Source organism: Diplotaxodon limnothrissa, linkage group LG14 (genome assembly GCF_057381915.1).
Source record: "Diplotaxodon limnothrissa isolate DT_005_m linkage group LG14, D_limnothrissa_male_GT1.1, whole genome shotgun sequence".
NCBI lineage: Eukaryota > Metazoa > Chordata > Actinopteri > Cichliformes > Cichlidae > Diplotaxodon > Diplotaxodon limnothrissa.
Genome location: NC_140609.1, coordinates 38,033,095 through 38,060,530, shown reverse-complemented (window position 1 = coordinate 38,060,530; position 27,436 = coordinate 38,033,095). Strand labels below are relative to the sequence as shown.

General features: G+C 39.8%; 1 protein-coding gene and 1 pseudogene across 1 annotated transcript; both read right to left on the bottom strand.

Moving 5' to 3' along the window:
• Positions 1-3,107: 3,107 nt before the first annotated feature.
• On the bottom strand, positions 3,108-12,420 carry LOC146619400 (tubulin alpha chain-like; annotated as a pseudogene).
• A 3,736-nt stretch (positions 12,421-16,156) lies between these two features.
• On the bottom strand, positions 16,157-17,573 carry LOC146619399 (uncharacterized). The gene is made up of 5 exons (XM_085370223.1): positions 17,381-17,573; positions 16,756-16,817; positions 16,617-16,679; positions 16,473-16,532; positions 16,157-16,390 (listed from the first exon to the last, which is right to left on the bottom strand). Exons 1-5 carry the CDS (start codon positions 17,571-17,573, stop codon positions 16,157-16,159), a joined length of 612 nt encoding a protein of 203 aa, XP_085226349.1.
• Positions 17,574-27,436: the final 9,863 nt, after the last annotated feature.

The window sequence follows — 27,436 nt, the reverse complement described above, 5'->3', positions numbered from 1 at the left end:
GGTTAGGTTCCAGATTAGAGATCAGCAGGTATGAAATCACAACGTACTGACCAATCAATCCTCCAGAAAATAGTGTCACTATTCCTGGAAGATCCCTTTGACTTCTGTTGGGGGAGGAGAGGGTCTAAAGTTTCATTTTTGTCTAATGTCTTTGTGTTTCACTAATGAGCATCAGTAAGAAAAAAACGTGTTCTTAGATGCAACTTTTCTCCTTTGATGTTTTTTTGTTGTCAGCAAACAACCACACGATCTGCGTTAATTCACTAACGGAGATTTGCCGCGTGGCGTTAACGTCATTTTAACAAGATTAACGCTGACAGCACTAGTTTTAATATTTAATATATTTAAGGATTTAATTTTGAAATCTTTTTTTCATTTATGTATTTATTTTATTGTTATTTAACTTTCTTTGTCTGTTTATGTTTTTTTTACTTTTATCTCAGTTTTTGTGATGGAAAGCACTTTATTCAACCATGTTGGTTTTAACGTACTCTATAAATAAAGTTGGATTGGATTGGACTAATATGATGAAAGCAAGCCCAAGCCTGAAATCGACTCCTGATCTTTGATCCGTCCTCACCTGGTCGTGAACGTGATGGTCAGCCAGGTATCCAGTTTACCTTTGAGTGTCAGATTTAGGCAGATTTGATTGCTTCCGTTTCATAATGACAGATTTAAGTGAACTCCTCTGTCTCCATTCCCAGACTTCTACTTTTGAATAACCTTTCCTTTAACTTGCTCCGAGTGCTCTTTTGTCTGCATGGTGTAACTGCAGCCTGGCATGCTGAATAACCAGTGAGTGGACCTTCCAGAAATATGTGATTTTGGCTGTTGAAGTAGGTCAGTCACCTTTGAAGGGCTGAATATTTATGGAGTCATCAGTTGACGTTCGTTTGTGGAAGTCTGTTTTCACTCTGATAATAAAGAGGATTTATTTATTTCATTGACCAATAATAAAAAGACTGTTATTATATTTTTAACATTATATGATTATATTCACAGTGATGCTTTGAGGAAGACTGCACTGTTTGTCCCAGAATAATCAAACTGCCATGAAATATATTCACTAATTTACTATTTGGAACTAACACACTATTAGTACATCTCAGAGACACCTTCTTTCTCACATGAAGAGTAACAGATTACATCTCTCACTGTGTCCGACCAAACAACTGCTGTGGAAAGTCAGTTATTAGCAGTTTTTTAACTACACCCGTAAATGAACGTTTGACTGAATGCTGATAAGTGAATACTGAGAAGTTAGGAGGAAATGTTTTCAAATTTTCCTGCAGAGAATCTGATTAAAATGTTTTTTGTGAGCAAGAATCAGTTTGATCAGTGACCTTTTTTCAGCCAGAAACCTTTAAGGTCACACATCCGCTGTAATATTATAATTTGCTGTTCTTTTTTTAATACACCTTTGTAGAGAAGAAAAACATCTGGATGCCAGAAGTTTTTCTTTCCAAGTTCTTTACAGTGGCTTGCAAAAGTGTTTGGCCCCCTTAAACTTTTCCACATTTTGTCACATTACAGCCGCAAACATGAATCAATTTTATTGGAATTCCACGTGAAAGACCAACACAAAGTGGTAAACATGTGAGAAGTGGAACAAAAATCATACGATTCCAAACATTTTTTACAAATAAATAACTGTAAAGTGCGGTGTAAGTAATATTAGATTAGTACATTATTAGATAATTAATAATTAATATTATTAATAATTATTATTAATAATATTAGAGTAAGTAATATTATAGAGTAATAACCCGCAGTTCAAAAAAGCTCCCCTCCGACAGCCAAACCCATCTGTTCTCTGATTGGATTGTTACATTTGTGATTGACATGACATTGACCAATCAGATGAAAGGAAGAAAAATAGGGTCAAAATTCGTACTTGTAACTTGCAGAGATTCACACGGGTTTTTTTTTGGCTAAGTCCACATACAAATCTTTTTTACACACACACAAATTCTTTTTACACATACAAAAGTACAAGTACAAAATATTTCTAACCACATTCTGAGCCCACAAAGCTGTACGTGAGCTCCACTGCAGTGGCTCGTGCACCGCTGCGTTCACGGCGTTTGCTGTAAATTATACAGCAGTGACATATGTATGTAAAATGTTTACTGAAGTTAGTGAAACAGTGTTTGTAAGGACTATAAGGTCCATAATTACTGAGGCAGTTGGGCTGTTTTGCAATCTTGGCTCAGTACACACACACACACACACACACACACACACTCCATTTTTATCTGTATCTACCATTTCCGAGCAGCATGTCTTCATTATCTGTGTGTCTGCACTCTGCAAACACTCTGATTTCTGTGGTTTCAGATCCATTTCTCTCTCAAGGGAAATAAAGGGATTACATGGCCGTCTTTTCCTGTTTCATATGTTAGGCTATGGCTGTTTCCCAATTCAGGGTCTGCAGCCTTAAAGGCCGCATTTTAAGGCCGATTACGTCACAGCGACGCGACGAAGGCTGTCCCACTTCGAAGGCTGCTCGAAATCCGGCCCTCAAATGCGTCCTTCATTTTCCTGAATTTTAAGGATGTGGCGGTGTAGACTTCGTGGCCCAACATATCCCAGAATGCATAGCGCGTCAGTGGGTGTGGATAATTTTGGCGGAAAAAAACGGGGGATGAGGGGCGCCCGAAGAGTAAACTTTAAGGCTTTGTGAACTAGGGGGGTTAAGAAAGATATAGATTCACTAAAAATGTCGCTTTTAGTTATTATAATGTTAAATTATTATATTTGTAATTTATTTACGTTATTTTACTTTATTCAGAATTAACCTGGCGGTTAACTTTCTTTTCTAGATTTTGGGGGGTTAAAATTAAGCACATCAGTGATTAAACAGCTCATGTACTCTTTATTAAGCAGCACCTTAATAAAAGAAAGTGCTGATATTGAAAGAACAGAACTACAAAACAAAGTGGTCATGTCTCCATGTTACACTCTCACATAGCATTAAAACACATTTTCAAACACATTTATTTAAAGTTGAAAAATATACACAGGAATGTGTAACAAGATTTGGTAGAACAACGTAACAGTGCTTCTGAGCGAACTCGCATAACTTTGATGATTTCATTGCAATGAACCTACTCCTCACCTTCCTCATCTCCCTCCCCATCAACAGAGTCAACTCCAACCTCTTCATAATCCTTCTCTACACTGTAAAAAAAAATCTGTCAAATTTACGGTAAAATACCGGCAGCTGTGGTTGCCAGGAATATACCGTGTAAAAAATGTGGAATCTGTAAAAGACAATACGGTATACTGGTTTTGTAACCCTAATTTTTAAGGTAGACAACGTATTATTTTACCAAAATCATGATAGAAAAAACCAAATATATTTGTCAATTATACAGCAATTTAATGTAAAAAATGCAACTTTCCATAGCTTTTTACGGATATTTGCAGTAAAAAAAAAGTAATAATATAATAATATTTACAGTAATTTGTTGTTAATTTAACAGTAATAGGATAGACCCTATTATTGTAAATAACTGTAAAAATAACAGAAATATGTTAAACCTTATTAAAACCTTTGACAGTAAAAAACACAGTGAAATTGTATAACAAATTACAGCATTTTATTTTGACCAGATACATTTTACGGTAAATTCCTGGCAACCACAGCTGCCGGTATTTTACCGCTAAAAATACAGTACAATATGAGGAACATAAATGGTTTACCGTACATTTTACATTTGCAACCGCTAAATATAGAAAAATCTAAAGATGCTCATATACAACCAAGGTAGAGAATATTACTGATAAGCAATGAGAAAATTTGACATACCATTTGAAAACAGACTAAACATATTATTTTCTCTATTCCTACAAAACAGCATAGATCTTGAGAATACAGCATGTGTCCATATATATGGCTGGTAATCCATGGAGGAATGAATAAACATGAAACAAAATATTACCTGCCCCTGACCTATCAACAGTAATGAGTCACTGGGTCCTGCCTTGGTGAAGGAAAGGACTCGGTGGAGTTTCTAATGCGCATGGTGTTGAAGATACAAGCTCTGCAGGAGTACTTCAATGTCCATCAGGAGTTCACTTTGGACTGGCAGGATCCCCTCTGCAGCAAAAAAAATGGACAAAGTTTGATCAGTGCTTGAGCAAAATGCACAGAAATGAACAAAACGTGCTGCCAAAACCAGATCTAATGATAAATGATTTCTTAAGTGTAAAATATACAGTTCTTAAAGGATAGCTATTGTCAAAATGCAACCTGGGCTGTTTTTTTCAGTTTTTTTTTTTTTTTACTGTAAACGAGACAAACATATATCTAAAAGCATAATTACGACAAACAAGCCGTTTTTGAGATTGACCGTGATTTTGTTTTGTGGTCAATAGCCAGTGAATGGGAATACTAGGGGGCCGGGGCATAAATTTGAGCACATCAAAATCGATACAGTAAAAAAAACAAAAAAAAAAAAACAGCCCAGGTTGCGTTTTGGCAATAGTTATACTTTAAATCTACTTATGTAAAAGTTATACATAGACAACGCAGCCCTAATCACAATCATAATTTGTTGGAAAACGTATTTAAGTTTCGTATTGATTTATCATAGAACTTGAAGTTAATGGCTGAATGCATGGTGATGAGACCTATCATTCAATCTACATTTTATAGCGTATGAAACTGCTCACCTGGACATGAACCTGAGCTCGGCTGATTAAGATTAGTGTCTCCTGTCCATCTTTCTTTAGCAAAACTTGAATAATACCACTGCTTACCTCTTATTGAATCTTTGGGTGCAGACTTAATTGAAGAGCCTCGTATAAACAGGCAGGGTGTGATGTTTAGGGAAACCAAAGAATACAGCCGCCATCATTTCTGCCAGAAGACTCATTGGGTGCAACGAAGCTTTCATTGTGGACTGGCTAGATACCTTCTGCATTCAGAAGGAAAACAAGAAGGGCATACACCATAAACAATAATAACTGACAAAAATAATGAGACAAGAAATTAAAGTAACAAAATAAGTGCAAATCAAGTTTCCCTGTGTTACAGTGTAGCTGAATGTTTTTCAACAATTTGATTTACGGTAAAACACATACCAAATATTTCCAGCCAAGGTTTGTTTCAATCTTCAGCATTTTTTTCCTGCCATTGTCTTGAAACTGTTTCATCTGTCTCTCTCTCGTTTGATGCTGTTTACAAAAACAAAACAGCAATATTGTAAAGGGAAAAAGGAAAATTAATTTAATGGAAAAAAAAAGATTATGACCTGAAATCTCACCATTTCCTGAGAGTCACAGGTCCTTTGAGTATCCTTATGGTTTCTGCTCAAATTCAGTGTCTGAAAAGGGCAGGAACAAAACAAACCTTTTTAATCATAATAAAGACAAAATAAGATTTAGAGACAGACGACAAAGAAATGTGTAAAATATCTTCTTGAATCTGTTTACTTTACTAACCTTGAAAGAGACTCTTGGGTCTTAGCTGTGCCACCACCCTTAAACCTTAAAACAGATGGAGACGATATGCTGGCCTGGCTTGAAATTTCCATATTTGGTGCTGTAAAACAATATCACAAACAATAGATTAATTGTACTTTTTGGACCTTGGCCAAAGCATAATAGAAAAAACAGAAAGTCCTTCATGGCTATTGTGCAATGAAATCATAATACTTACTGGTTTGTTTCTCAGATGTCTCCACTCCTAATGATTGTAGTGCCTCCAGTACAATTTCAAGGATTGAGGCAGACAGGTCCGGCAGCACCTTAGTAATGGAACTCCTTATGCTGCCCCCCATTTCCAAGATGTCTGATAAAAGAATGTGAATAAAGGTCAATTTACACCAAGTGGTACCTTTGGTCTTAAAATATGAAGCTGATCTTGCTTGATACTACACTTTTATACAGTGTTTCGTAAGTACCAAACTAACAGCACCATTATTGTGACAGCACACTGTGTTTCAGTGGAACCATTTGGTACCCATACTTCATGTAAGATGTTAATGGATAGAAATCAATTAAGTCAATGGGTTTTGACCAAAAAAATCATTTTATTTAAAACAGCTTACTATCACTTATGTCACACAGAACATCAGCAGGAGGCTCAGTAGAGGGCTCTTCTGATTTCTGCCACAGATCAGACTCTAGCAGACATCTCAAAGTCTCTCTTAAAGGCACATAATAGGCAAACCTATCTTTTCTGTTTTCATCTCTCCCTAAAAATATTTTCTTTGGTTCCGCATAGTTGAAGGCTTTTTTAAAGATCTGAGCTCTGGAGTGCACTGTCCTCAATGGCCCGGTATGACATGCAGAAAAAAGATCATAGCTTTTGACAGACTCACAGACTTTGTTGATGTCCTCCTCTGATAATGATGTGTCATCTTTTAACAGTGATGCAAGTTTACCCAAACTGTATGTCTGTCCCAACTCATGCATGTTCTGCATTTCCTCTACAATGTTCTGTATGGTTGAAGCAGGCAGTAGAAACTGACCCTGCAATTTTAAGTAGAATAGTGAAACGTTTCTCAGAAAAAGATCACAGAATTCAGGGGGCATTTCCATGTTATCTTCATGTGTAATAGACTGTGCAGCAGGCTCGGAAATCAGGGGTACAAAGTCATCTGATGTGGTTGGAACAGATGATGATTGACATGCAGACTCTCTATATAAATCACCAATGCTGCTGTCTGAAAACTCTGTGTTTACGTGACATGTGAGCAGTAAAAGATGATTTAACTCTAAAGGTATTTGTGCATCCTCTTACTGGACAAGTGACCACGTGTCCTTCCACAATATGGCTCTTCAGATGAGCTATTAACTCTTTAGAGTTCTGACACTGACGTTCACACATCGCCATTGCACATGTAAACGAAGAAACCACCACCACACCAGTGACATGGGTGGGGGCAGTGTCTTCGGTAAAAATGAGCCTTAAACGCGCCATACCTGGTGTATGTCTGCTTGCAGCCTGCTTCAATACACCGAAAGAAACAACGTGGCTCATTCCGATGCAGTTTACAATGAAGCACGTAGCCCCTTGATGACTGAACTACCTTACCACAGAAATTACACGTTAACATAACTCCATGTACTTTGGTAATTCCTCCCTAGCGAATTAAGCACGCCATATACAGAAACTAATCCAGAGCAATGCTTCCCTCGCAACAGTAATGCTAACTCAACTCACAAATGCTAACTAAATTCACAACCTCACTCATAAAAAACGAACTGCTAAAATTATCTATAAACGCTGGGCTGGTGGATTTTTATAACAGAGATAACTTGAAGTTGCATGTACTCACCTCACCTCGAACTAATTGTAAGCTGCCAGGATGTCTACAAATTCCGAAGATGCTGTGGTCCAAGCAGCAATAAATGGCGCTAATATACGAGTTCAAAACTGTGTCCGTTAGCGAAGCCAACTTGAGTCTCCTGCATGAAAAAAAGAGCGGTTGGCACACAGCTCAGCAGCGCGCCGCGCTATTGGTCATTTTCAGGTGACGTCATCCCGCAATGTAACGTCGCTCTTTGTTTCTTTAGGAGGTTCGAATTTGATCAGAAGTCACGTCTGCAGACCGCTGCAGCCACGTCTTACCTTGCTTCCCCTTTTTTTGGTGAAATGGTTCGCTCATACTGCACAATGTTGCTACCAGATTTTTTTTCTCTGCAATTCGAACGTAAAACGTCTGTACACAGTTTACCAGCAGTTTAGCTACCAATCAACAGCGATCACACAAATTCAAAATTTAAGGCCGACCCACTTAAGGTGGTCTGATAATATGGCGTGAAACACAACAACATAAAGTTGTTTTAAAATAATAATTAAAAAAGATTATTGAAATCAATTTTATTCACAACCATAAACTTTATTTTTAACATCTTCTTTTGCTGTTGATTTTTTTATCAGAAGGTTAACAATGATATACTGAAGGCCTAACTTTTAATCTGTATATCAGTATCTGAATTTTAAAATAAAAAAATACTATCAGTTTTATTGTCTTTCACTGCTGATATTTGCTTTTTTTTTATGGTATGTACTGGTTGTATTATTACGGTGGACCCTATTTTTTAACATCTTGTTTCTGTAAAAATGAATGTTTTTGTTTGCTTAAAAATCTACAGCTTTATACTGTGAATTCCAATGTGCACAACCCCAAAAGATGTAGTTTTACTCAAATAATACCGTAAAATCTAAGTTTTTCAGACATTTTCAACATTACAATATGTAATTGTAAAATGTATGCATATTTATTTGTTTTCACAGAAAATATTTATAATTTCAACATTTTATTACAGTAAAAAACAAAGTTTTATCCAGTCTCACAATTAACGGTTATTCAATCTATTTAATACAGTAAAAGGAAGTTTTTGATTTTACGCTCCATTACCGTTGGAATTTGACGGTGTTTTGCTGTATATTTTACTGACTTTTTTTACAGTGTAGAGCTGCCATGTCCTCTCTAGCCTCAGAAAACTCACCCTCCTCCATTCCCTCACCCACATACCAGTGAACAAATGCACGCTTGGCGTACATCAAGTCAAACTTGTGGTCAAGTCGTGCCTAGGCCTCAGCGATGGCGGTGGTGTTGCTCAGCATACACACAGCCCTCTGGACGTTGGCCAGGTCTCCACCAGGAACCACAGTGGGTGGCTGGTAGTTGATGCCGACCTTGAAACCGGTGGGGCACCAGTCCACGAACTGGATGGTGCGCTTGGTTTTAATGGCAGCAATGGCAGCGTTGACATCTTTGGGCACCACATCGCCACGGTACAAAAGACAGCAGGCCATGTACTTGCCGTGGCGAGGGTCACATTTCACCATCTGATTGGCTGGCTCGAAGCAAGCGTTTGTGATTTCTGATACAGTTAACTGCTCGTGATAAGCTTTCTCTGCAGAGATGACGGGGGCGTAGGTGGCCAGGGGGAAATGGATACGAGGGTAGGGCACCAAGTTGGTCTGGAACTCTGTCAGATCAACATTGAGGGCGCCATCAAAGCGGAGCGAAGCAGTGATGGAGGACACAATCTGGCTGATCAACCTGTTCAGGTTGGTGTAGGTAGGACGCTCAATATCGAGGTTCCTACGGCAGATGTCATCTCGTTATCTACCATGAAGGCACAGTCAGAGTGCTCTAGGGTGGTGTGGGTGGTCAGGATGGAGTTGTATGGCTCAACCACAGCGGTGGACACTTGGGGAGCTGGGTAGATGGAAAACTCCACCTCCTGTGCAAATCTCCCATACAGACGTTTATGCCTAAAGGGTTGTATGGTCTAAAGAGATTGTTGATTGAGCATTAAACACCAAGTGTTGTTCTTCTTTCAGCCCAAAGATCAAAGAATTGGGGTATTTAACAGGATCCAACCATCGCCCTGATCAGACATATTCTAACAGGATTGCACACAGGATGCTGCAGAAGCAAAATCAGTTTCCAAAACGTCAATCTGGATATCAGCCTGTTTTCTTTTCCTCATTACATCGTGAGCTTTAGAGTATCTGCTGAGCTACTGGGCACAACTTAATATAAGCTGTTTATATTTATTTCTGATCTACAACAAGCAGCACAACTGTTAGAACTGTCACAGCTGACATTAACTTAGATGGAAACCTACTTCCATGACAGAGTTTACCTCCTATGATGTCAATATAAGCTCAGACGCATGTTGAATAATAAATATCCACTTTCCCTGCTGCCACCTGCATGAACATTACAGCCAACAGGTGGATTTTCCCGTTTCACAGCTAGCCAAACAACGAGGAAACACTGACTGTTTAGGAGACACAGAGTGAAAGTGGACAGTACATCTTTGGTTTCTTAACATGAAACTCTTTGCTGTAACCAGGGGGAGCACCAAAGTGACCCCCTTAGACTTGTTAGTTTTAATCTTGTTTTCCACTGAGGTTCACTGGTTTTCTAATATAATGTAAGTCTATGAGCCGCAGCCAACCCACCAACCTGATGACGTCACGTTCTGTTGTAAAAACTTCAAGCGCTTCTTTCTTAAATCTAACTTCAGAGACAATGTTACATCTATGCAAGTTTGTGACAGCAGGGCTTCATGGTGCAAATTAATCTTTATACATGTGGTGTTTAATGTCCACTTTTTTTTTAAAGTGGACATTCAAATTTTTTTAATGACTTTATTTTAGGGCAAATTCAAAAAACGTTTCGCAATTTATTTAAATAATATTAAAATCCCCCATAAGTAGGATGGCAAAGGGTCCAATTTGTCCCAGTGGATGGAAATGCAAGGTGTGAAACTGCAGCGTGGATCATTGTTTTCTATTTTTACATAACTGGGAATGCCCAGCAGGCAGACCCAGGACACGCTGGAGAGATTATATCTCTCGGCTGGCCTGGGAACGCTTTGGTGTTCCCCCGGATAAGCTGGAGGAGGTGGCTGGGGAGAGGGAGGTCTGGGCCTTTCTGCTTAGGCTGCTGCCCCCGCGACCCGGCCTCGGATAAAGCGGATGAAGATGGATGGATGGATGGTGTTGATATTGAAAGAGTCAGTGAAAATAAATTTCTGGGGGTAATAATAGATGAAAAACTGGAGTGCTCACGTGAGATATATTCATTCCAAAGTATCACGAAGCATTGCAGTACTAAACAAGGCAAAGCAGGTATCACACGGGACATCACTTCATATTCTCTACTGTTCACTGGTTTCACCATACTTAAGCTTTTGTGCAGAGGTCTGGGGCAACAACTATTAAACCACATTACTTTCACTTTTTACTCTTCAACAAAAAAGCAGTTCGAATCATCCACAATGCAGGTTATAGGGAACATACAAACTCACTATTTTTGCAGTCTGAAATATTGAAATTTGCTGATCTAGTGAAATTCCAAACAGCACAAATTATATTCAAAGCAAAAAATAAGGAACTGCCAGATTATATTCAGAGTATGTTTTTTTTAAAGGAGTAAGTTATAATTTAAGGGTTTTTGTAACTCAAAACAGGGAAGGTACGTGCAACAGGAAAAAGCTTTTGTGTTTCTGTGCATGGAGTGAAGCTGTGGAACAGTTTGAATATGAAATTGAAGCAATATCCAAACATAAAACAGTTCAACAAGAGTTATAGAGATATGATCTTCTTGAGCTATAAAGAAAAGGGAAAATGTTGAAATTAAGTGAATGTCGCTATTTAGAAAATTTCATGGTGTAATATTATATTATATATTACATCAGAAATCTGTTCACTATTTTTATTACAGATTATATGGTAAATGGCCTGTATTTATATAGCGCTTTACTAGTCCCTAAGTACCCCAAAGCGCTTTACATATCCAGTCATCCACCCATTCACACACTGGTGATGGCAGCTACATTGTAGCCACAGCCGCCCTGGGGCGCACTGACAGAGGCGAGGCTGCCGGACACTGGCGCCACCGGGCCCTCTGACCACCACCAGTAGGCAACGGGTGAAGTGTCTCGCCCAAGGACACAACGACCGAGACTGTCCAAGCCGGGGCTCGAACCGGCAACCTTCCGATTACAAGGCAAACTCCCAACTCTTGAGCCACGATCGTCCTTCCTTATCAGTAAGGAAGCTGACTAAATATTGACGGATAACTTAAATAAATAAATGTGTACTTCTTCCCTCTCCCTTTCGACATGTAAATGAATCAGAACAGAAGCAATATTGAAATGTATTAACTTTATTTTGTATAGTATTTTTTTCTCTAATTTTCTTTGCTAAATGTACCTGTATATTGTTTACATGATTGAAATAAATTAACAAACAGGCCCAAATACAGGAGAAGGACGGCTGAGAGTGGAAAAAAAATCACAAAAATAAATACTGCCAGATTTTCAACTTCGGTCTACAAGAAAATAAGAAGATCATGGGATTAGCCTCGATTGCACTTTGGACCTATTGACGGGATGCGCTCCGTCCCTTGATGCATGTACACTTTCAATTTCTGGTTGGGCTGCTTGGGTGCAAAGTAAGTTTCATCATCAGATGATGAGCTTCATGTAAACATCTGCATGGAAACTGGATGCCTGGACTTCTCTGCTTACTTAGACCAAACCAAACCCTGAATTATGTTGGAAAATATGTGATGTTTTATGAAGGATCACATAGGAAACAACATTTTTTTAGTTGTTTTTGAAACTAAAAGACTATTCAAAAAGTTTTAAATAGTTTAGAAAGGACTTTTACATTTTTAGAAATATTCATGGCTGTGTGGTAAAGCTGACATTATCTGACTTGTAATGGTTCAGATTGGACACTGTGACTGGCCGGTTCTGTGCTCCAGACCACATGTTTGATACCCCTGGACCCATGCAACGAAGTATAAAAAAACCCATGTCCACACTTTGGCTTGTGAAGAGTGAAAGCACGACACTCACCAGGAGACCTCTGAGCAGGATGGCTGCAGTCGCACAGCTCTGCTTCTCCCTGCTGTTCACTCTCATCAGCAACATTCATGCAGAAGAATTTATCGCCATAAGTGAAGAAGGAGGCTCTTTACAGTTCAAGCTCCCAGATCAAAACAGCTCCTGCATCACCTCCAGACGTGTTGGTGAAGATACTCTGGTCCTGTGGAACATCTCTGACCCCTGGAACAGAAACTTCACAGTACATGAAGACCTGACAGGACGACTCTCATTTCCTGAGACATTTCATGGTTCTCCTTCATTTACTCTCAACAACCTGACCCACTCAGACTCTGGACTGTACCAAGATGTGTGCTGGACTCAGGGCAGCGTGACATATGAGAGAAACATCAGCCTGACTGTGTGTAAGACAGTAAGGCGGGAAGAATCTATCATAGCTTCTGATGCTACTGTAGATGTACAATGTAAAGGAGCAGGTGAGAATCTGACGGTGCGTTGGATCAGATCTTACTTAGGTTGGGGACTATTATATAAAGACACAATTATGAACGTGAATAAAGTCCAAGAAAGTTTCCTGGAGGCAAAAAACGCATCTCTTCTTCATGTCTTCAATGAACAACAAACTGTTTACATCTGCCTGTTGATGAACCAACAGCAGTGTGTGAGCACTTACTCTGTACGTTTGACCAAACAAACAAAGCTACGTTATGCTTCAGAGGGAGACACAGCTGTGCTGGAGTGTCCCTTCATGGACCCCATTCATGACCAGCCCCCAGTTTGGTGGATGGATGCAGTTCCCGACATTATTGATCAAGAAGTTGGTCAAAACTTCTCGCTGGTACTTCCATCACTAATGTTAAATGATTCAGGTATCTACAGCTGTTCAGGTGAAAAAGTAACACATGCGTACTGGCTTTTGGTGTGCCCTAAATTTGGTCCACCTGCAGTAAAGGTTTTCTCAGAGGGAGATGAAGTCACTATGAGATGCTCTGATGATTGGGAAAATAGTACTTCGGGCTTTATGTTCATTAAGTTGATCCAAACAGAAGGCAAAATTGTGTACGGTGCTGAGTTCTGCAGTGACAATAGAATCACTTGTTCCGATGACAGCCTGATAATCTCTAATGTCTCACTGGAAGATGCAGGAGAGTATGTGTGTGCAGGTTTTAAGTCAGAGTATGAGTGTGTGTCAGCAGAAAAATTTGTTCTGATCTACAGAGAGCCCTTTGGGGTTTACTCGACCTTCTACAGAGTCAGGTGGATACTGCTCAGCGGTCTGCAGGTGATGCTTTGTGTTGTTGTGGTCTGTGTGACACAGAAAACCAGGAGAGGAGAGCAGCTTTCAGCACAAACACACACTTAATATGCTTATAATAATAATAATAATAATAATAATAATAATAATAATAATACATAGAAGTGATTAAATCAAAATAAAAACAAAGAAAAATATTATTGTAGATATGAATCTGTGACCTGACTGGACGGTTCAGTCTCTTATGTGATTATATATTTTAAACATTTTGCCTTTTTCTATCTTTTTACTTAATTCTTCTATATTTCTGCTCATATTTTATTTCAGTTATAGTGATTTTGTGCTTTTTTGTTTTATGTAATTTGATGTTTATCCATATCTCATTCATGTATCTCTCAGAGTATCATTTTGAATATTCTTCTGTTTCTATCAGTGATCAGTTCGATCTATAAGAAATGTTAGAAACCAGTTGTAAATGTATTCGTTCTTCACTCTGATGTGAATCATTATCATCTCTCTTGGAAAATGTATTTTGTTATTGTGTTTAAGAGCAGATTCATTACAGCACCATGTTTATCTGCACTATATTGTTTTCATTGTTGTGAATAAACATGATTGTCTGATACAGCAAACACTTCATGATATGGACTTTACTGCTTTGATTGTGTTTTTATATTCTCCATTTTTGTTAGGAATCATTTCTGAAATAAAAATATCTAAATCTAATTTAACAGGCTGAACGTTGATGCTCTTCTGTCAATGACTCCATGATGATTTTTTATTTTAATAAACAAACAATCCTCATATTTCAGTGCAGGATGTAGAGAAGAGTATATCAGTCAACTGGATCAGAGCTCATCAGCATTCATCAGCATTTTGAACTTAATATGCAGCCAACACACTTTAACACGTGTCTGAAACATATCAGGGAAAAATGGAAGACGAGAGAAGCTGCACATGGTTATCATCATTTATTTATTTTTTTGCCTGTCCCATTTGGATCTTTAGTCATCAGGGCCCTATTTCAGGAAGCCGGTTTAGTGCAAACTCTGAGTAAGTATACCCTGAGTTAACGAAAACTCTGGGTTTTCGGTTTCACAAAGCGAGTTCAGATTAATCCTGAGTGAGTTACTATGACGACACACTCCGTGAAGCTAACCTGCTCCCCAGCAGGTTTACTTCAACTAACCCTGACTTTCCCCGCCTCTTTGTCAGAAACCTGACTGTAGGAAGTGTCAGACATGGCGTGCCCCTACCTCGAAGAGCCAGTAGATGTTGAAGCCCAAATTCTCCGCAGAGCTCTCCGCCGGGAGAGAGTGATTAGAGCGCGTTTGGACATTTTATCATTACCTGATGATTTTCTGTGTGAACGTTACCGTTTCTCAGCACAATCTATAAGTTATTTGGATAACATCCTCAGGCCATATATTACGCATGTGACACATCGCGGACATGCTCTCAGTTCATTACATATTCTTTGTACTGCACTCCGTTTTTTTGCAAACGGGAGCTTTCTGTATAATATTGGTGACGCTGAGCACGTTTCCAAGGCTACCGTCTGTCGGGCAGTCAGGAATGTTACAGTTGCACTGAAACGTCTCCTGTACTCGTCTGTGGTGTTCCCCGGTCACAGACCCACAAGATTTATCAAAGAGGGATGCCACAAAATTGCAGGTATCAGGATGACCAAAACTTAATTCATGATGTGGTGATACTTGGACTACTACTTAAATGGTACATTAATTTCCAGGGTTCCCAGGCGTGATTGGCTGTACAGATGGCACTCACATTCCAATCATTGCACCCTCAGTAAATGAAGGAGACTATGTGAACAGGAAGTCTTTCCACAGCATTAATGTGCAGGTACATAGTTCCCTGTAGCATTTCACACTAACAAATTATTTCATTATAGTAATGGATGCTAATTTGTGTTCTCTGCACTGTGTAGATCATATGTGATGCTGCCAACATCATCACAAATGTGGAAGCCAAGTGGCCAGGCTCTGTCCATGACTCACGAATCTTCCGGGAATGTACACTGAGCACCAAATTTGGACATGGTGGGTCAAAGTTACTGTGAAATATACAGAGACCAATTGCCACAGGGACGTTTGCACTGACATGTATTCATCTGTCCTAGGAGAGTTCACTGGCCACCTGCTTGGTGATAGGGGGTACCCATGTCTACCCTATTTGCTCACCCCTTACCCTGACCCTGAACCGGGCCCACAGCAGCGTTATAATCTGGCCCATTGCAGGACACGGGCCAGAGTTGAAATGACCATCGGAATGCTCAAGGCCCGGTTCCAGTGCCTTCAAAGACTCAGGGTCGCCCCAGAAAGGGCATGTGACATTATTGTGGCATGTGTGATTCTTCACAACATTGCCACGATTAGAGGTGAACACTGTCCAGTTGAACCAGACATCAGCAGTGATCCACACGATGAACATCCTGACCCACCCACGAACGTACAGGATGGAAGAGCAGTCAGAGACACCATATGCCACAACCATTTCCTGTGACCCGTCAACCCAACATGTTACAAGACAAATACACAGATTCTGTGGTCAACTGGCTTTATTGGTCACCCTGTATGTCATATAAATGCGTATATTAGTATGTTGTACAAACACTGACATGATTCGTCCATCTCTGATCACTCCACCCACCCTTAACTGTTGTTCCAGCAGTACAATCTCCAACTTGGACTTTTGGATCTGCAGCTTGAGGTGTACCATTTCCATGTCGCACTTCTGTATTTTCCTGACCAGATATGTCTTGTACAGCTGCTTCACAGGGAGCTATTGCAACACAGGACATAGCATTGGCATCCATAGTACATGCCTACTTAGGTTGGTTGTAAATCAGTGCTGAAAATCCTACTGTGGAAAGGTTTGTTGTAGGAGTGGCTAGACCCTCTTCCTCTTCATTTCCAGCATCACTCTGCCAGGGACATAGTAAGTCCATGGTGTTATCATAGTACCACATTGTAGTCAGTTGTTATATTTTCCACTGTACACTGTATACCTCATAGTGTGGCTCTGTTGCGTCCTCCTCTGTAACAGCTGTCACTGTTTCGTCATCATATGCCTGTGGTGGAGACATTTAACAACATTGCTGTTCTACTGTTGACACATGTAGTCTGTGGAGTATTACGAGTACTCACAACTGCATGTTGGTCTGGCTCAACAGGGGGCTGCACCAGATGCAGTACACCATCACCATCAACTGGCAGAATATGGGGTTCATACAGGTCACTCATGACTTATGTGGGCACAACTGGCAACTACCAGACATACCAATCACCATACACCTCATTGTCAGTATGCTCTCAGAGACAACCGACACTGAGGGAAGGCAAAATCAGTAGGTGTTAAGGTGGAAATGCTTTTATGAGTTTTATGTTGCATTAGAGTATATGTTCATATGTTACTCTTAATGGGGAAAGAACAAAATGTACTACTCGCTCTGTCTCTAGAAACAGGAAGCTCACCCTGTGAGAGATTAACACACACACACACACACACACGTATGCAAAATTAAAGGACACTGCTATGCTATAAATAAAGACGAACTACCTGCAGCTCGGTGTGAGTGGGTCTCTCCCTGAGCCCTCACCCGTGCAGCACGTTAACAGTCTCCAAGTGTCTCAGTGTTGTTTATTCACCTAACTGTTTGATAACTGTAAATCTCTGACAGTAGGACAATAACTTCACTACGACATAGTTCATTTTGGTCAAGGTGACTGTGAAGAATGGATGTATGCACATCATGTATTATTTTGAATTTACCTCTTATGTAGGCACTTGTGTCTTGCGGGGTTATTGACTCAGAGGATGTCCCCGCAGAGATGCCTTCAGCCACAGGGCGCCCACTGTTTTGGCTGAGGGCCAACTGCTCAGCCTCTGTGAGTGGTGGTGGTGGAGGACCCCCACCTGTTTTTCGGGCCTCCGCTTTTTTTCTGTTGGTTGTGACGGCACACATTTGAGCATACAGAGTAGGCAAATGTGTACTTGTAATGTGCTCAGGTAATTTCAATAAGTGCTTACAGGAGGTAAATTAATGTAGCCTGTAACTGCAATTGATTTACATGGGACAAACAGACCAAGCACTGTGGCTCATACTATAATTACACCTTACCTGTTTGGACTATGTTTTTATATTTCATTTTTACTTGCTGCCAGGAACGTTTGGGGCCTGTTGGGTTGCACCTGCGCTGTATGACATAAAAAATGAAATAACATATACTAAGATAACGTGTTAAATGGGTGGAAATCCCTAGATCAATGTTTAAATTGACACTCACGCATTGACTCTGTCGGCTATGTTTTGCCATGCATGCTCCCTGTCTTTTGCAGCTGCGGCTGTGTTACTTTTTTTCTGCAAGATGTGCATGCTGTCGGCATATGCTGCCATCAGGGTTTCGGCCTCAAGCGCTGTGAAATACGTCGACCGCACCTTCTTTCCCTCCGTCTCCATGGTGACTCGCGTAATCTGTGCTCCACTGATCAGGGCTTTATGTATCCTCGTGCGCGCGCTTGACTTGGGGTTAATGCAACTCCGCGTTGATTGAACTACTTGTTATCAGCCTTTCTGAAACCGAATATTCCGAGTTGGACAGTTCGGGGTTACTCAACCCTGAGTATCGTTTTTCACTCTGACTTTTCTAAACCGGCTTCCTGAAACAGGGCCCAGAATTGTTTGAAGGCCAAGAAAGATGCCATGTTGGTCCATTTGATTGACCTTTATTATAATTGTGTATTTATTTTATTTTATTATCAGTTGTTACAGACGGGACAGACATGACTGGGGGAAAGGACAGGGAGAAGGAAAGAATGAAAGAAAGAGAGGGAGAGAAAGAAAAACAGAGGGGAGAAGAAATGATGAGAAAGGGGGGAAGGAACAAAAAGAAAAACAAACAAAACACCTGGATCACCTGTATGGAGAAAAAAAACAGAAGAGAAATCAAACAAAGAGCAACATAATAAATACATGTTATCATCATTTATTATTATTTTTTAGTATTCGGTTTTTGGTGGTAGAGTTAAAAAAAATTTAATATTTTATTTTAATTAATTAAAATGTTTTAATCAAAAACTGAATGTAAAAAGTCACGATATTAACAGCATGATGACAACAACAACAACAACAACTGCTATTACGACTATTAGAAGTACTATTATTACTATTATTGCGTAGCACGTAGTATTCAATAATGTAATTTTATATACTGAACATTAAAACTAAAATTTACTATTTTACAAATAAATATTAATATGATGAAAAATGTTACGTGACAATGTGTGGTCCCGCTGCTCTGCACAGCCTTCAAACAGATTCCTTTTATTCACAGCAGCGGTCCCCAACCCCCGGGCCACGGACCGGCACCTGTCGTTTGGTACCAGGCCGCGAGAGTTGAGGTTCGGGTGTGAAACTGATGCTCTTCAGGGGTTTTAGCGTTATTTTTTAAAATCTTTTTTAATCATTAACTCTGTTTTCCTGGGTCTTTTCCCATGTGTTTTGAATAACTCTTCTTGTTTTGGCAGCGGTACTGGTTTTATTTTGTTGTATTTATCCTCGACACCTTAAAGGCCGGTCCTTGAGAATATTGTAGGTCCGTGGCACAAAAAAGGTTGGGGATGCTGGTTTACAGGACTGACGGGACTCCAGGAAACACAAACAACGTCAGTGTTTAAGTGGAGACTCATCAACAGACCCGGGCTATCTTTCCATCATCTGGATTCACGTACCCTAACGTTTGTAATCAGGATAAACTGTCACACAGAGTTTGTTATCAGTTCTCTAACACAGGGTCTTCCCTGCACGCTTACATGAAAGGGGCGGAGTTTGGCAGGATTGAGAAAAAGATGCCTGCCAGCAGATTCGGATACAACACAACCCACAATGCACTGTTTGCACAAATCTGAGTCTACAGCAGCGATAATGTGCAGAGTCTGCAGTGGCGGTACGCTGGACCTGACTTCCCTAAAGGAACCCCACATGACTCCACTCACTCACCTCTGGCAAGCAGAGTGTGTGATTCAGTTGAAACAGCCCTCATGTCAGCTCTGCTGGGCACACTGGGCTGTCAGGTGTCCTTGTCCCTTTTTGCCTGGGCTCCAACAGACTTGAGAATCACCCCTGCAGGTTACATAGGAAATATATAAAACCTTTTCTGCTTCAGCAGAGGATCTTTGTCTCACTGTTTATCACTACTACTGTAACTCGTGTTTTCTGAGAGGTTGCCATCAGTCTGTGAGCTGTACATCTGGACTGCACAGCAGTGGAAAGATCTCGTCCACTGTCACTGAAGTGGTTCTGTGTTATCTTAACTGAAATACCTCTTCTGTTTCAAAATACATTTCTAATAAAATCATTTTTAACATTCATGAATGCAGATTATGACTGTAAAAGGAGAAACAACATTAGTGTTCCCATGTTCTTGTTATGGTGCGACTGGATGGCCTTTGAACCCTGGGGCATATACTACGAAGTGATTTCAGCATGCCCAGGTTTTCTTTCCATCATCTGGATTCACTTACACTAACAGTCGTGATCTGGATAACCGCTGGTTAGCAAAGTTAATTCAGGGTTTCTCATGCACCTTCACAAGGAAAGGGAGGTGTTGGCAGCATCTGACTAATCACAAAAAGGAAATTCACAGATAATATGACTTGTCTTGATGCCTAAAATGTTTTTATGCTTGATTCAATTTAGCTGTTAAGTGTCTTTTACTCTGCTGGTGCCGGTTAGGTTCCAGATTAGAGATCAGCAGGTATGAAATCACGACGTACTGACCAATCAATTCTCCAGAAAACAGTGTCACTATTCCTGGAAGATCCCTTTGACTTCTGTTGGGGGAAGAGAGGGTCTAAAGTTTCATTTTTGTCTAATGTCTTTGTGTTTCACTAATGAGCATCAGTAAGAAAAAAAACGTGTTCTTAGATGTAACTTTTCTCCTTTGATGTTTTTTTTCTGTTGTCAGCAAACAACCACACGATCTGCGTTAATTCACTAACGGAGATTTGCCGCGTGGCGTTAACGTCATTTTAATGAGATTAACGCTGACAGCACTAGTTTTAATATTTAATATATTTAAGGATTTAATTTTGAAATCTTTTTTTCATTTATGTATTTATTTTATTGTTATTTCACTTTCTTTGTCTGTTTATGTTTTTTTTTACTTTTATCTCAGTTTTTGTGATGGAAAGCACTTTATTCAACCATGTTGGTTTTAACGTACTCTATAAATAAAGTTGGATTGGATTGGACTAATATGATGAAAGCAAGCCCAAGCCTGAAATCGACTCCTGATCTTTGATCCGTCCTCACCTGGTCGTGAACGTGATGGTCAGCCAGGTATCCAGTTTACCTTTGAGTGTCAGATTTAGGCAGATTTGATTGCTTCCGTTTCATAAGCCTCAACACCGGCTCTCCACAAGGCTGTGTACTGAGTCCCCTACTGTACACTCTGTACACACATGACTGTGTTAGTTCCCACCCAGACAACACAGTCATCAAGTTTGCAGATGATACCACTGTGGTGGGGCTCATCTCAGGGGGAGATGAGACTGCATACAGAGCTGAAGTTCAGAGGCTGTCAGATTGGTGTGTAGACAACAACCTGGACCTCAATACCACCAAAACAAAAGAACTGGTAGTTGACTTCAGAAGGAGGAAGTCCGAGCTGCAGCCTGTCAGCATCAACGGGGAGTGCGTGGAAAGGGTCTCCAGTTTCAAGTTTCTGGGTGTGCACATAGACACAGACCTCCAATGGAGCTCTAACACCTCTGCGGTCTTAAAGAAGGCCCAACAGCGTCTCCACTTTCTGAGAATCCTCAGAAAAATGGACCTGAAGAAGGAGCTGCTGACCGTCTTCTACCGCTGCTCCATTGAAAGTGTGCTGACATATTGCATCGGTGTGTGGTTCTCCAGCTGCACCACAGCACACAGAAAGGCACTCCAGAGGGTCATCAACATGGCCCAAAAAATCATTGGACATCCTCTTCCCTCCCTGAAGGACCTGTACAGCACTCGCTGTCTCAAGAGGGCACGCAGCATCCTACGGGACTGCACACACCCAGGACACCGGGTGTTTAAGCTGCTGCCGTCTGGCAGGAGGTTCAGGCTGCTGAGGTCCCGAACAAATAGACTCAAGGACAGTTTTACAACAGGGCAATAGCCCTGATCAATGTAAATAGCTGACCTGACTGGATACCTCCCTGGACTTTTTAGGGGGAGGTAACAATGTTTAAAACAATAACAATAATATTTATATTTATAACACGGTGCAATAATAATTAATGTGCAATAATAACAGTGTGCAATACACATACACTTATTCTTCTTTTTTATACTAAGTTAATATACTGTGTTGTGTTGTTTGTTACGTTGTGATGTGTCATATCGTGTCGTGTTGTGTTATATGTAGTGCCGACGTAGGACAGTTTTTCCAATTTCATTGTACTACTGTACTATGTATGACTGTGCAATGACAATAAAGAGTTATCTTATCTTATAAAGACTCCTGTGCTAAATAATGACAGATTTAAGTGAACTCCTCTGTCTCCATTCCCAGACTTCTACTTTTGAATAAACTTTCCTTTAACTTGCTCCGAGTGCTCTTTTGTCTGCATGGTGTAACTGTAGCCTGGCATGCTGAATAACCAGTGAGTGGACCTTCCAGAAATATGTGATTTTGGCTGTTGAAGTAGGTCAGTCACCTTTGAATGGCTGAATATTTATGGAGTCATAAGTTGACGTTCGTTTGTGGAAGTGTTTTCACTCTGATAATAAAGAGGATTTATTTATTTCATTGACCAATAATAAAAAGACTGTTATTATATTTTTAACATTATATGATTACATTCACAGTGATGCTTTGAGGAAGACTGCACTGTTTGTCCAAGAATAATCAAACTGCCATGAAATACATTCACTAATTTACTATTTGGAACTAACACACTATTAGTACATCTCAGAGACACCTTCTTTCTCACATGAAGAGTAACAGATTACATCTCTCACTGTGTCCGACCAAACAACTGCTGTGGAAAGTCAGTTATTAGCATTTTTTTAACTACACCCGTAAATGAACGTTTGACTGAATGCTGATAAGTGAATACTGAGAAGTTAGGAGGAAATGTTTGCAAATTTTCCTCCAGAGAATCTGATTAAAATGTTTTTTTGCACTCAGCGAGCAAGAATCAGTTTGATCAATGACCTTTTTTTCAGCCAGAAACCTTTAAGGTCACACATCCGCTGTAATATTATAATTTGCTGTTCTTTTTTTAATACACCTTTGTAGAGAAGAAAAACATCTAGATTTCCTGATGCCAGATGTTTTTCTTTCCAAGCTCCTTACTGAGCTATAATGTACTGAGTGAGTCATAGTGAACTTTCTCAAATGTGCATTGTATATATTTAATTTTTTTATTATTCAGATGGAATTTTTGTAATACTAAGGTTCCACATGTCACTGTTGTAGTGGGGCATCAGTGGGACACCGATAGTACATGTGTGGGGTTTCCCAGCCAGAACTGCATGGACTCCACACTGATAAGGCTCATTCTCCGTAGCTCCTCCCCCTTTACTAAATTATAAGTTTGGTGTATTTTGCTTTACTAAGTATTAGTTCTTAGGGCTAAATGCCCCCAATGTGCTGATGAAGGGATGCAGGGATCAAGAGTATGGAGGGTCAGGAGTGACAAAATTAATTAATTAATACACCATAAATAATTAATTAAATGTGGCAGTAATTAATAGATGCCCATTAATTTCATTTTCCATTTTTAATTAATTATACAAAACATTTAATTCATTATTTAATTATGTATTTTTTTTTTTATTCATTTTGGCACTCCTGACCCTGCAGCTGTGTTCTTGATTTATTTTTATCTGTCAGCATCACCCATCAAACTCAGGGGGCGGGGTTAACGCTGTTTGAGTCAAAACCATTGCTTTGGGCTGGTGGCCATTCCTTCAGTGGGCGTTTCTCAACAACAACAACTATGAACATGCAGAAAATAACTGAACTGTGATTTGAAGTACTCTGTTTGTGTGTCACCAAATAAACTTTTAATATTTTTTTAGCCGAGGATGTAGCGGTTTGTTAAGATAGAGCCTCTTTGAAGAAGTGCTGATTTTGTGGATTTCCAGGATGTCTGTCTCACAGCAAAGCGTGTGATAGACCCAGTACACAACTGTCATAACCCCAGCTGGCTGTACACCGGCTTCATTTACTAGGGTTATATCTACTCGTTTCAGTCGCCATTTCTGAATTATAACTAATATTAAAAAGGAGGAGAGAGATTAAATAAATCAGATTAACACCTGATCTTTGTGTTTTCTGTCCAATAATCAGTGTGACCTGTGTATACACTTTTTTAAAAGAGATAATATTGGTGTTCCCGCCATATAGTAACTCTCAGGTTTAACTGTACCAGGCTTGTTCGACACTGTGAAACCTATACAGACTTCACGATGTTCGACTAATATTTTCATTGTGGACATTAATCATGAGGCTAAACAGGCAGTCCAGATGCTGTCTCAGAGTCCTGTACACCACGGAGCAAAGTCAGCATATCCAGGATATCTTTCCGTTAGTTGATTTAAACCAGCAGCGCAGTTACATGAAAGTGTTGGCAGCATCAAACTAATCGAATTCACATGTCGATATTCTTTTACAGACAATAATCCTTATTACTGCCAACTATTCCAGAGACATGAAAATCTACAGTATAAAGAAAATAACAATATAGCAGTCAAACACAACACTGTTGTAAAAGAGGTGAATGCTTCAGTTTGTCGCAGATCAAAGTGGAATATGATTGGTTGAACAGGTGTTCCTGCATGTTCTGTGATATTGGCATTTCCATCAGTGTAAAAGACTCAGCAGCAGATTAAAATCAAGTATAAAAACATTTATACATTTAATAAATCACCAAATTAATTCACACATGTTGCTGTGCCACTGTTTGCTCTTCATTCAGTGATTTTCGCACAGCAGGCTTTACAACTGCTGTTCATTTAAAACATATTCCCCCATCATTCCCCCATTTTAAACGCTTTAAAACATGCTGTAAATAAAGACTGAGTGAAAACGTCCTGCTGATTTATAATCCAAAAATCAAACCAGCTCCGACAGTTTGAGTTTGTTATTCTCTCAGCTGCAGATTCGTTTTTACCAACATGAGAAAGTTAAATAAAGTTGTGTCTGTGACTTTGTTACTGATACTCATCCGGGAAACTTAAAGACTGTAAAGGCAGACCCGCTATTTTCATCATCAACACGTTTCCGTTTGCAATACCCTGCTGGAAAACTCTCTACACAGCTGATGAACGACCACTTTTTAGTTTCAGAGACATGAGGAGTATTTCCCAAAGTCTGACCTGCGTCGATCCAGCCGTAGTTAGCGTGGTTACTGCATAGGTTGATCTGATTTCCTCGTGTTGGTGTTGTTCCCAGATCATCATACTAAATGTTGTTCCAGGATCAACATTGCAAGTGACCAATCAGAATGTTGTGACGTCATACTTTTGCGACTTCGGGAAAAAACGGCGTAAAACAAAAAACTGTACTAAAGCTGCGTGAAACCGCCTCTGTCCGCCGATCAACGGACCCTGACCCTAACCCTAACCGTAACCCTTTAATAAACAGTAAGCAGAATTGATATTGTCCTTGCAACATTGGAATTTCATAAATGCACGAATGGCTTGGCGCGCAAAAGAATAACGTCACAACAATGTGATTGGTCACTTGCAATGTTGAACCTGGAACAACATTTTCATGATGGTCTGGGAACAACACCAACACGAGGAAATCAGATCATCCTACTGCATAAGCTTACTGTGAATTAAACAGCTGGCACTGCAATAACTTACCAGCTGTTCTGTTATCACTAAAAGTTGTGAAATGTTGTATCACCAAAATATCATTCTCAGTCAGTTGTTATTCATTATGTGTTTACAGCGCCCTCTGTGGTTGCTCCAAGTAATGCACTTCAGAAACGGCTTTATTTAGAAAAAACTTTATTGAACAGGAAGTCAGCTCAGTCAAGAAAAGCGAGTGAGCAAAAGAAGTGAAACATATCGGCACGCAGTTTATGGTGTCCTGTCGGAGAAAATACTGTCTGCATCTTCTGTTTGTGGTTGTATCGCTGGTATGTACTTAAAGTATAAGTTGTAACTTTGTTTTTGTGCAATATGTTGCCCACCAATGCAGTATTTGGCTGTAAAGCTAATCCTTTTGTTAAGCTAGTTACCCGCGATTTTGGAGGTTGTCTGGGATAGCATCGATAGTACAAGTTCACATAATTAGACATTAATTAGACAATTAGACATATGCTATGTAGTAGCAGGGTGGTATATAAATGCATATTATGCTGCACATATGTATGTCATGACTGTATTTTTTATCTTGTTTTCATCTGCATCTAAAAGACAAAGGTCACTCTTTCGAGGATCCCAACGTTGGCATAGATGTGGCTGTCCACTTCCTCCCCTTTGTTAGGGTGGGAGCAGTGCCTCTCACTATTGGGCCCTGGGAGTACGTGAGCCTCACTTTTGCACATTTAAACTCCTCTACCAGACTAGGGATGGGCAATGGCAGTATCCCATCGCTATAGAGTCCGACACTGCTGAGGCATTTGGGAAGTTTGAGCCACTTCTTAACGTAGGAGCTCAATAGCCTCTCTAGTCGATTGGCAAGATTGAGTGAGATCTTGTACATTGTCAAAGGCGATCGTGGCTCAAGAGTTGGGCGTTCGTTTTGTAATCGGAAGGTTGCCGGTTCGAGCCCCGGCTCTGACAGTCTCGGTCGTTGTGTCCTTGGGCAAGAGACTTTACCGGTTGACTACTGGTGGCGCCAGTGTCCAGCAGACTCGCCTCTGTCAGTGTGGCTACATGTAGCTTGCCATCACCAGTGTGTGAATGGGTGGATTATTGTGTATAGTGTAAAGTGTTTTGGGGTCCTTAGGACTATAAAGCGCTATACAAATACAGAACATTTACCATTACATTAGTCTGGGTAATAATAGCTTCAGTTTCCCTGGGAGTGCAGTGTTGTTAATCCGCCTTAGGTCATCAGCCAGGCTCTGCCTTAGTTCTAGTTGCCACGTATCCTTGAGGTCTGCATTGTAGCACCGTCGCAGGCTCTTTATTGGCTTCTCTAAGACTGTTGGAATTTGTTCCCCACTGATATAGAGTTGCTCAGCTGTCAGTTTTCCTTTTATGATGGAGATGCTGCGAGATTTACTTGGCTTAAACTCCATTCTTGCCCATTCTATGTTTTCCTGGAGCTTCTGTAGCAGTCACCTAGTACAATGGCGTAGATTTGGTTTTGGCATTAGTGGGGACGGATGATTCAACCACCGAACCCTACCCTGTTTCTTTTTTTTTCCTTTCTGTCTTTGCTTTTTGATAATAAAAAAAAGGAGAAATATACTTGCCTGCATATGCTATTCTACATGCTTTTAAATTATTTAAAATTACAACTCATAGTTTTATATGTGAATTATGTAATGTTAAATTACTATTAAACAAATTACTAAGTATTTTAGGCTTTAGTTTACTTCAGCCATATTCCATATACACTCTAAAAAGTAATTCAGAGGCTTGGTAAATATCACTATAAATATAAGCTAGATGAGCCTGATAAAATCTATGAATATCCTTTTAGTAATTATTTGAGTTTGGTAAGTTGAAATAAATTTCTCAAATTTTAACGTTTGTGTTAAAATAAGGTATTTATTTACATTTATCTCAGACAAAAAATTCAGTATGTGGTTCACAGAATACCTTTGCATGTACTTTACATTTTAGTTTAAAATTGAATCAAAATATTTGAG

Excerpts from the sequence above, each read along its gene's own strand:
- LOC146619399 (XM_085370223.1), bottom strand. The coding sequence starts at position 17,573 with ATGTGTGCCGTCACAACCAACAGAAAAAAAGCGGAGGCCCGAAAAACA. Across the intron at positions 16,680-16,755 it reads AGCCAGACCAACATGCAGTT|GCATATGATGACGAAACAGT; the intron begins GTGAGTACTCGT and ends TCTCCACCACAG. Across the intron at positions 16,391-16,472 it reads CTACAACAAACCTTTCCACA|CTCCCTGTGAAGCAGCTGTA; the intron begins GTAGGATTTTCA and ends GTGTTGCAATAG.